This window comes from Scardinius erythrophthalmus, assembly GCF_964197995.2.
Source record: "Scardinius erythrophthalmus genome assembly, chromosome: 12".
NCBI lineage: Eukaryota > Metazoa > Chordata > Actinopteri > Cypriniformes > Leuciscidae > Scardinius > Scardinius erythrophthalmus.
In genome coordinates, this window is record NC_138232.1 from 5091742 (window position 1) to 5104033 (window position 12292).

At 35.5% G+C, this 12292-nt stretch overlaps 1 protein-coding gene across 1 annotated transcript; it reads right to left on the reverse strand.

The window, feature by feature from the left end:
* Window positions 1-2758: 2758 nt before the first annotated feature.
* On the reverse strand, window positions 2759-7095 carry abraa (actin binding Rho activating protein a). The gene is made up of 2 exons (XM_081380668.1): window positions 6394-7095; window positions 2759-4015 (listed from the first exon to the last, which is right to left on the reverse strand). Exons 1-2 carry the CDS (start codon window positions 6994-6996, stop codon window positions 3578-3580), a joined length of 1041 nt encoding a protein of 346 aa, XP_081236794.1. The 5' UTR covers window positions 6997-7095; the 3' UTR covers window positions 2759-3577.
* Window positions 7096-12292: the final 5197 nt, after the last annotated feature.

Sequence of the window (12292 nt, forward strand, 5' to 3'; positions counted from 1 at the left end):
CTGACTTTATATCTCAGAATTCTGACTTTATATCTCGCAATTCTGACTTTATAACACAATTGCGACTTTATTTCACGCAATTCTGACTTTATATCTCGCAATTCTGACTTTATATCTCAGAATTCTGACTTTATATCTCGCAATTCTGACTTTATATCTCGCAATTCTGACTTTATAACACAATTGCGACTTTATTTCACGCAATTCTGACTTTATATCTCGCAATTCTGAGAAATAAAGTCAGAATTGCGAGATAAAAAGTGGCAATTATCTTTTAAAATGTTTTATTCTGTGGCGGAAACAAGCTTCCATAAATTTCAACCTTTCTCGCTAGTTGTGAAAACTAACATCAGACGCTCGTCAAAGTAGGCGGAGCAACTTTTCTTACGGATATGACGAGACACACACGGGTGAGTGACATATGTATGCGATTTCCCTCGAAAACCATCCCGCTATCTAAAATATAAATAGGCTTACCGTAGTGAATCAGGGTAAGACAAAAACACGTTCTTTTGGAAGACGCATTCATGATGTATTGACTCATTATGATATTAATTTTGTTAATTTTGAACAACAAAAAAGTTACATGGTGTACTTTTCATATAAACCATACCATATATATTGATATGCATCGATTTAACATAGCAAAAAACTACATGTTCCATTTTATTGGTCTGTTTATTGTAAATAGACACCTTGGATTTAGTGGGCAAAACAACAGTTAATCATCAAAAAGATGTCAATATTGACATTTAAGTTTTTTAGGCTGTAATACCTTGGTTAAGCAACATAATTCTCCTGTTTCTATCAGCATGATGGTCTTGCTGATACTGTAAACTGGATTGGAAATATTTACATAATAGCTTTTAAACTGCAAATACACTCCAGATGTTTAAAAGAATGTGATTTATAGAGTATACAAATTAATTATCTCCATTCCACATGATGAATTAATAGGAATACCTTTTGTAAAGCCTTAACTTGTAAACCAGAGGTCTTAACACAATTCAATTGTACGGCGGAGAAACGAGCATGCAAGAATGTCATTCTGTTTTTATGTGTATTGCAACTCTAATTTTCTGTCTTTCTCTTTCTTTTTGTAATTCATTTTATTTTAATCTAGTAAATAGTCATGGCCTTTCGTCATCACATTTTTCACCACATATTTTTGTTACCAATTAACGATTTACCATATCAAATATACTTGAAGTTGATGTGGCAAAATAATCGACATATTCCTAAATTGGATGCTGTGATATTTTTCTTTGTGGAGATACTTGTTTATTCCTTATTATTATTTATTATATGTAAAATAATGAATTTGAATTCGTAATGTCACTGTTAATTAATGCACAATTTAGTGTATTGTTACTCTGTTGCAAATGGTTATAAAGAATAAATAGCTCACTCTGATTTACAAAACATGCGTGCGTGTGATGACTGCATGAGCTCCCTGAAGCACTGTGGTTTAGAGAAGACTTACTCTGAAAACATCTGATAACCTTTGACAACTGACAGATAAAGATGAGCTTATTGAGCACGTCAGAGAGAATCAGATATTTCTGACTGCTTGAGTGTTATAGTTACCCAGTCTGTCTGTTTCACTCAAGTCTTTATCAGGAGAAGAAATGGCTTTTTAAGAGTTAGATCAAGGAAAAATTAGATCAAGCACTCTTGATTTGGGAATTGAGCTGGATGTTGGTATTTAGGGGATCCGGCGGTTTCATTATTCTGTGTGTGTGTGTGTGTGTGTGTGTGTGTGTGTGTGTGTGTGTGTGTGTGTGTGTGTGTGTGTAGCCACTATTTGTCACTAACAAAGGGACATGAATAATCTCGTCCCTGTTTGATGTAATTACAAAGGGTTTATTAATACACATCCCACACACACGTCCCCACAAGGACAAGATTTTCAATTATTGCCATCATTGTGGGGCATTTTGTCCCCATAACTTGGAGAATATCTGAAACACACACACACACACACACACACACACACACACACACACACACACACACACACACACACACACACACACACACACACACACACACACACACACACACACACACACACACACACACACACACACACACACACACACACACACACACACACACACACACACACACACACACACACACACACAATCTATTGCATGTCCGCATTAGATTTAGCTAACTGAAATTACAAGACTAACTCAAACCTAATTTTTTTTCCAAATTTTTATAAAAATAATAATCATTATTATTGTTAATATCATATAATAATTATAATAAACATTATAATGTTTGTATTGTTGTATTAATCTAATATATTAATAAGATATTTATATATATATATATATATATATATATATATATAACAAATCTTTATTAATATATTATTTATTTATTAATATAGCATATTTATATATTAACATTATATATATATATATATATATATATATATATATATATATATATATATATATATATATATATATGTTAATATATAAATATGCTATATTAATAAATAAATAATATATTAATAAAGATTTATTTATATCTTCATTTATATAAATCTTCATATATCTATCTTTATAAATATAAAGATATATTTATATCTATTCAAATTAGTTGTATATATATATATATATATATATATATATATATATATATACAACTAATTTGAAGCATGAAGTAAACACAAAAATATGTACAAATATTTAAGCAAATTCAAACCTACAAATAATGAAAAATTACACATCCTCTCATAAGGTCAATGTTTTTCTGTGGTTTTATTTCATCCTTAATTGGCAGAAGAATAATTCCACATCAAATAAATTATTTTCTATACTGCATAATCAAATATTTATAACAAATCCTTCTGTAAGAAGACAATCATGCTTTCATTTTGAAAGAGGTTATTAATATGAGTGACAAACAGTGGACAATAAAACAACAGCAGATGTTTGAAAATAGTGACAAAATATTCAGATGGGAATTAATAATTGTGCAAAAACATAAAAGAACCCCTAACTCTGCTCTTACAGGGCCAACATGATTCGTCTGAAACATGAGATTATTTCCAAAACATGTCTGGACATCAAGGCTGTTTGATGCGTGAGGAGACAGAAGAACCCTTCATTCTCTCATGTAAACTGTGTCACCGTCTCACCACTAAAACTAAACCCTGACGCCACATGCACCAAAAGAGCACGTTCATCTCAGAGAGTTCATCAGATTTCTGGAACGTTCTCAAGGTTCTGCCATTTCATCCTGCTAGATAAAATTATAAATAGTGTAAGAGAGGCTAATTTGAAACTAGATAGCTTCTTAAAGTAGTTCAACTACACTCAAGCTATCCTTTTCAAAGTAGTTTTTATCTGGTGCAAACAAAAAAAATAGCATCAAGACCATCTTTGTTTGAATCTGCACAGCTTTTGCAATGTGTAAAAAACAGCAATGTACATTTTGAGATGCTACACCATCACTTGTTTTTAGCGGAAAAGCTACAGTATTTTGAAAAGAATTGAGACACGCTACTGGAAAATAAATAAGTTACTATTAGTTAGTAACTCCCCAACTTTCCAGAACATTAAACCAGTAACTTGATTATAACATCATCATCCTGGCCCTTCCAGAGCATCTCGCCCTCAAAGTCCACCATCTTGTGTTTGCGACAGCGCAACAAAATTCCTACAACTTTATCAGAGATTTTAACGTATCGGTCAAACAGGCGGCCGAATGGGATGCAGAGAAATCCCTCCTCATCTCTTCGGCCCATGTCGCGAATGATAAAGCACATCTCATCCATCTCACGATGGATGTGTTTCTGGGCTCGATCGGCACGCTGGGCCGTCTTGGATCCCTCTTTGGGCCGGCCGTATCCCGTGTCGCCCTTGTGGAGTCGAATAGCCATGGCATGCTCAAAGTCAAACTCCTCACTGAAAGGGTTGAGCTTCTGCCCCTCAATGTGTTCTTTAGCGAACTGCTGCCACCTGCTCTTCAGGTCATTCATCGTGGCTATTTTAATCTGAAAGGACCAGAAATGACACTGTTATTGAGAACCACTTAGTCAATGGTATGTTTTAAAGAATTACATACAAAAAAGAGAGGTGCTGCAAAATAAAATGGATGAGTTTGGATTGAAAAAAGTCAATACTGAAAATTAAATGATAAAAAAAAGATTAAAATCTTTAATAATCTTTCCTAATTTGCATAAGATTTTCACGGTTATGGAAATAAATATGAGATGGGAGGGAAAATTCTATGTCAATGCTTTTGCATTCTCTCACAAATGTTTTGCGTTCCCCGAGAAATGTTGTGTTCGCTCGCAAAACTTTTAATTTCACAAAGTTTCTCAAGGGAACGGAAATGTTTTGTGAGCGAACGCAGAGATTATTTCAAGTTTGATTATTTCAAAGCAGAATTCCAAGGACAAACTTTTTTTTCATTATATTAATGTGCACAATAAGATCAGTAATGCATAGGCTTGTTCCAGTCTGGATATTCTAGTTAGTACATCTTAAAATTGGAAAGATTGGGATTCAGATCGTGATTGTTTGTCATAAGATCGTGATATGAAATTTTGGGAAGATCGTCCACCCCTAGTAGGCTACATACTGATTTCTTGTTGACTCTATAACGCATCTGTTGACAATAATATATTATTCAGGTCTAGTTTGAGGTGTAGACACCTGGCTTGTCACCAGACAGTCACATAACACTACCGTGTGACATGCCTGAGCATTACTGCTAAATATTTGCCATGATATCTCCAAGGGCCACTTATTTCACAAGTGCACCGTTTGAACCAGTGCAAATGCGTCTTGTGAAACGCAAGATGGTGAATCAAATACCACGGTGACACAGCTGTGATGGATCTCACTCGTCAAGTTGAGGGTGAGCATGCTGCTTTTTGAAGGTCAGATGTAAATGACCCATCACTGTTTTTATTTACATATATTCCATTGCAGCAAAACATATCTGAGTTTATGATGGAACATTGTGCTGAAATTACAGTATATATAGACTGTGACTATTATTTACAGGCTAAATATATAGTTTAAAATAATACAGAGTTAACTTTAATTGTTTTGATTACAGCCTTGAATGAATAGTCTGTTCGCTTCTGCAGTGATTCATCTTTTCAAACAAGAAACTCTTATTTGACAATTTAAAGATTCATTCAAGAACATCAAAACATTTTGGTCATGTATAAACTGAAAATTTGTGTCAATTGCATTTAGATTAATCTGAATCATTTTAAAAAAAAAAGATTGGTTTAGTCTTTCTGAAATCAAACTTTTAAGTGATAACCAAAGTAATGTTTTGCAGTTCAAAAGAGAGTAGCATATTACAACTAGTTGTTCAGTTTGGTTCAGTACACACTTATTCTTTTCCCTGATTGTACTATATTTTAGTTTGATAATATTTTTTATTTAATATTTTGTATTTTTAGGGGATTTTATGGTACCAAATCATATTTATGCATTAGTTATAATCCATTTATTCACTTTTTGAGCATGGACCTGAAAATGAAATTTCCAACTGTCATAAATCTTTAATGCTTTGGAGCGTTTATGTTTGGTCTCTTTATAAAGACGACACTTGGCAAATTATTGCTGAAGTGGAAAAAAGTTAAAATTGTATATTTATTGTTATGAAAAATGAACGAACATTTTTATGTGAAATATATATTTCCCAAAACACGTTTTACTCTAAAACTGTGATCAAATCAAAGTCATAAATCTAAAAAAGCTGCGCTTCAAATTTGAGGTCAATATCTCAAAAAATGAGCTTTCAGTAAAACTTGGTTTGGGCGCAGTACCAAACGTTTCCAATAGATGAAATTCTTCTCCCATTAATTTCCAATGCGGTCATTTTTCAGGGCCATTTAACCTTTTTTTTTAATCATGTTTTTGTGTGTTCACACAGCAAGTGCCAAAACCTTTACCAAGTTTTATACCATTCCAATGAAGTAAAAAATAAATAAATTTTAGAATGTAGTAATAACATGTCACTAATACCAAGATGCGATTAATCTGTGTTTCTTCTCTCAAAAAAAGCAGTATTGAACTATATAGTCAGCTGCGACTTATTTTCTGGAAAATACGGTAGTGTTACGATTATGGACTCTTATTTTGATATTTTGTTCTGTTTCCTTTAGTTCCTGTTTCCCTGCTTTAGTTTCGGTGTCCTTGGTTTCTAATTATGTCCCTGTTTGTTTCTGCAATTAATTATCATCAGCTGTATCTTATTATATAAATATCAAACATTTCACTACGTGAAACAGAAGTAGTAATATTATTTGTACTTAAGCTAAAATTGTGGACGGGGTTAGTGGTTATTTGCCTCTAACTGCCAAAACACACCCCATAATCATAGCTTGATTCGTACAGATGAACCTACCTTGTGTCTGGTGACATGTTTCTTTGGTTCATTCTCATTCTGATCACTGGTGTCGCTCAGAGACGCTTCCTCCCCAAGACCACTGTCCTCTGCATCTAAACTGCTACTTCGGGATCCCATTGTCTTTTCCTCTTTCTGTCCGAGTGCCTTCGCAAAGGTTCCAGCTTTCCAACCACAGTAACGTCTCCTGGTGGGAGATTCGTTGCCGAGGAAGTTTTTGGTGTCCTCTGAGGTTAGCTGATTGGTGTTGATCTTGTCCTTGATGATGCTCACTTGGTCTTTTCCGTATTCGTTACATTTTGGTGTGATGGCTTTAGTCACGGATACAGTCTTGATCTGGTCGTCCGCACAGTCGTCGCTGTTCACAGATACCACACGAGGAGTGACCAAGAGTTTCATCTCACTCTTCTCCTTCTGCTTTTCTTTCTCGTCCTCGATGATAGTGTCGGGCATCCAGCCGCTTGGGATCGTGTCTTGTTGGTCGGTGTGTTTATTCGCCCAGTTTTGCCAGCTTTTGGCAAGGCTGTTCACCGCCGAAGCCACCTTGATCTTTCTGACGGCTCTGCTTAAAGGCTGGTTTTGTTGAACGGCAGCCGTACTCATGGTTCTTCTTTGTGTGTTTTACTGGTTTGGTAAGCTGTCGAGGTTCAGATCTCAGGGTATATAATCCGTTTGGGCTCTTGCTGGTGGTCACCAGTCTTTTATATGAATGGGAAGAGGAAGTGTCCTCTGAGGTGGGTGGTGTGACACGCACACGGTGATCACCATGACCCTAAACATGCTAATGGAATTTCCCCAATGGAATAACAGGTGGCCAAAAACACTTATGTCCAACTGTGCAACCATGCAAAAATCACTGACATCCCACCTGACTGTGTCTCTTGTTTTAGATGCACCCATGACCTCATCAAACACTAAAACTGCTCAAAGACATCTACAGATCCTGATGAAACGGCTATAATGCTTGCTCTTCTCCACTGCCATGGCATATTTTTGTACAACGTGCCAGCACTCAGTGTGATGATCTATTTTTGCAGACCGGGTGTTGAATTGTGCATGTGCGCGCTTCTGTTGATTGATACACAGGCCTGTTCTTAAACCGCAAGCCAAGCTATTTAAAGCAGGAGTCGTGCTGAGGGAAAATTTAGGATTTGCACATCCTCTGTTTCACACTCTGTTTCATTTATGCTGCTTCTCTGATAAAATGGTGATTAGGAGTATTAATCTGTTAGACATTTTCATAAGGTTAACCATTAAAAAACTAGATTACTGCCGAACTGCAGAAATAATGTGTAACGCAATGGTTCATAACTGGTGTGCTCCAACCCAAAAAATGGGCAGCAGATCTGTTCTGATAAGGCGGAGAGCTAATTTTAAATAATAACACGCAACTGGCCATAGAATCATACATTGTTAGGATGGTAAAATAGACCAGTTGTGGAGAAACACTTCCTATATATATATATATAATGCATTTAATCAAACTGCATATTTTGCAGCAAATTCAACTGTTACGTGGTAAAAGTTATACAGCTTGATCATCAAATGAACTTTTCTATGCCAGATTAAAAAAAAAAGAAGACCCAGACTACATTAAATACATATAGGTTCATCTGCAGCAAGGGTAAACAATGTTTGTAATAATTTGTATTTGAGAAACAAAATTAAAAATGTTCTTGTTCAGTCTGGGTCATGTCATGTTTATCATTTGCATACTGTGAGGCACATGTGACGCAAAACCAGAAGAGAAAACCACTGAATTTGTTATCCCTGAGGGTTTGAATGAGTTTTTAAAAAAGACAAAAGACAAAAGGTTGACCCAGACCCTGACCCAGACCCAGTTTACACTGTTTTATACAACATGCTAATGTAAAAGCTGCTGAACCTCACAGTCAGGGGAAATAATGTGTAAAAAACTGGTAGTTCTCAACTGGTGTGCGGCAAAGTTAACATTTAAAGCATAAATATTCTAAAATCGATATCCCAGAGACTATTATATTATGCCACCTTGGTCATGATAATAATTTTACATAGTTCACAGTAATAATACATTTCAATGTCTGAGTGTAAAGACATGGTGAACTCAGCGTAAATAGGACACTTTTCCCCAGTCACCTCAAATGGCAAAAAGTGTCCCATCAACCTTTATTCACCCAACTTCTGCACGATAATATTGGTACTTTGTCACTATTTGTAAAATAATCAGCATAGTAAACAGACTTAAACAGACTTATTAATGTTTTATAAATGTTAACATTAAGGATAAATAATGTCTCTAAAATCGATATTCGAGAGACATTCACAAAGCACAGTTTTCTTATTTTGCATAGGTCATAATATTAATGGATTTCAATGACTGATTTTACAGACATTTGTATGTACTTTGGTAAGATCATTTTTTCATTTGTAAAATGTAATGTAAAATCTTGGTTGTGAAGCAAAACCAGTTGAGAACCAGTTTAAGACTCAGTTTGCACTGCCTGTTAACGTGAAAGCTGCTGAACTGCACACAGTCACACTGAAAAAAAATGATTCATTGAAATGAATCAATGTTTTTATCGCAAGTGGTTGCATTCAATTGATTTGATCTACATTTAAACAAATGCATTAAGTTGAACTAAAATTGATTTAGTTCAACGTAATGCATTTGTTTAAATGTAGATAAAAATCAATTGAATGCAACCACTTCCGATAAAAAAAGAATGAGTAGACTAGTTGTGTTGTGCTATAAAATGCAACAAGCCATTTAATCATGCATACAGTAGTTAGGATAGTAAAACAAATAGGCTTAATAACAACATAATGTCTCTAATATCGATATTCAAGAGATATTTACAAACCAAAATTGACTTTTTTCTTTTCTTATTCAGCCTTGGTCATTATAACTTTGCACAGCTCATGCATGGTAATAATAGAATGCATGGCCCCATAACTCAAAGTGATTCTAAACCTTAATTGCTCATGGATTATAAGAAATCTATGTGCGATACATTTCCTCCTCATAAATGTCTTTGCCTGTTTTTAGCTCCCACACAAGATTCCTGAGTCTTTGGGGACAAAAATAAAACGACTGTCATTTTGGGTGTTGTTCTCGTCTCTTCCTGCTTCCTCTGGCTTTTGGTGACTCACATACTGAGGAGGAGTGTACCGTGGAAAGAAACCGTCACTTATATCACCGCTAACACCACCAGCTGGATGCACTTACTGGCTCACAATGCAGCTCAACATACTCACATTAATGCTTATTAAAAGCTTCACTGACTCCTCAATGTAGCATCTCATAAAGTATCTGTAAAATCAAGACATTCACAACCTCACACAATTCACATTTATCTCATTCGGAGACATAAATGGCTTTCCTTGGGAAGAAAATAACAAAGGAGGTATATTGATATCTCAGTAATAGCTTTAATATTGCAACTGTTAATCTCAACAATAAGGTTATGTGAGGAACAAATGGAGTCTTAATGTTTCAACATCAAATCCAAAATATGTATATCTCGAAATGAACTCAAACATTTATTTTTGGGTTCTTCCAAGACCAAATGATCCGCAATCATCCTGAAATTTCGGAAATGTATTCATTATTTAAAGAAAATCTTGCCTTCCACCACAACTCTCACACCTCATTTGTATCTCTGCATTTACATATTCACATTTACAGACTCTGTTGTCCTAGACGTAAACAATTCACAGTGACTTAAATGATAAAGCTATTAGCATCGAAAAACACATTACGATAAATGTGCTTTATAATAAATACAACGAGCTGACATTCAACTCTATAACCTGAATGCATGTCTAATCTCACTTGGGCATTAGCACAAAGATTGAACTGCATATAAAAGTATTTCTTCTTTAACGCAGTCGTCTCATTAACAGACCATGAGAAATGGGCTAATCAAGACTGTGCTACACAATGACGTTAGCCCTGCACTAGTCAGTCTTTTCATTGGCAGCACTACATGTCAGCGCAACTAGCTTTAGCGCACCCAGCAGTCGTGGTTTGACAGCTTAGAAACCAGCTTGGATGAGACAATTAGTGTCCTCACACTCCTTGTAAACAAGCCAACCCTGCATTTTAGCTCAGAGTTAGCACACAGCTGTATCGCTAATTGTCTCTGCTTATGCTAACCAGCAAAAACATGGTGGATTTTGTCATTTTTCATACTAAATAATGCTTTGAATGTATAGGAAAGCCAAGGTCATTATTAGCCAATGCTAGCAAACAAAGTACTATGGTATTACCACATGTTTTTAGACATGGTCTCATCATGAGCAATCCCTCAGGATAAAGTTAAGACCGCAGAACTTTTTTTTTTTTTTTTTTTTTTTTGCTAAACATGATGAATGGACTCTATTAATAGTGAGTTACCGGACTGGGTAGCAATAATATTAGAATGACATAAGCTAGTTGAAGTCACTTTGTATTTCTGTCTTTGTTCTATTAACAGACAACCTGACCTACAAAACGTACCCTTGAACTATATATTCACCACAATATTTTTACTGTGCTTTGTAAGCAGCTTTGGTATGGCAAGCTTGTCGTGCTGTCACTAATATAGCTGCATTACTTTCTTTTACGCCAATTCTTTTACGCCAATTACATTTAAAAAAAAAATCTTTTTTTCCTTTTGGTATGATATGGATGAACTGAATATATCAATTCACAAGATAGATTAATTCTAGTTTAACTAACAAAAAGTACCACAGAGTACCAGAATTACCATGAATTTATGGGACATAGTACAACGTTTAAAAAATAAAATAAATTGTATCATGATAATATGCTATTCTTTGAAGAACCGTATAAATCCATGATAATATACAGTATTAAACAAAATATTAAACACTCACTTTTATAACCCCAAGATTGTCCAGAAATGATCATGGTTGTACTATGGTACATGTCCAAATAAAACAGAAACAAAACACATCCGTGCATTTGATACCATGGTATTTTTTGTAAGGGCATGGTATTTTGGATTTGTAAAATGGTAGGCTAATACTTTAGTATGAAATAATTTTATGGCAACGGGTTTCCTCACTTTTTTTTTTTTTTAAGTTAAGTCAACTGATCACTTTTGACAGTGTAACATTAAAATGCAACTGTATGAAATATGTCACAGTCCAAAGTTGACATTATCATCTGATACGATTACTGTACCATGGAACATTTTGTAAGGCTTAGCGCTTGGAACTGCAGCTATTTTCTTGAAAGAGCTTCAGCATTCTCAGAGCGCTCTTGAAGTAGATGCCATTTTACCACATGGGCCAAGTTTAGCCATCCAATGAGTCTGAATTAACAAACCAGAAATACAAAGCTTACATAAGGGACTGTCACCAGGTACTGCAAAAGGTGTTAAAAGACACCCAGACGTCCCTCCTCTCTCTCTCTCTCTCTCTCTCTCTCTCTCTCTCTCTCTCTCTCTCTCTCTCTCTCTCTCTCTCTCTCTCTCTCTCTCTCTCTCTCTCTCTCTCTCTCTCTCTCTCTCTCTCTCTCTCTCTCTCTCTCTCTCTCTCTCTCTCTCTCTCTCTCTCTCTCTCTCTCTCTCTCTATATGTTAATAAGGGCTGGTGTGTTTTGTGAGTCATATGTGAGTATGACTCAGATCAGATACTCAAACTGTCCTCAGACACTCTCAGCACGCAGTAGCACCTGCTCAAGATGCACATGCTCGAAAATAAACCCTGTCTCTCCACTTTTCCTTCTCACCTCCCCATCTTCCCCCCTTTCTTTTTGAATCTTGATTCCCTTTTTTGTCAACTGCTTTCCTGCTTTTCTTTCTCCCGTTCTTACTCATATCAATAGATGCAATCAGGTCTGCTTCGGGAGCGTGTCACGACCCCCGACCGCATGCACACTAAAGTCACTGATTGTGCTTTGTTGAACACGTCTG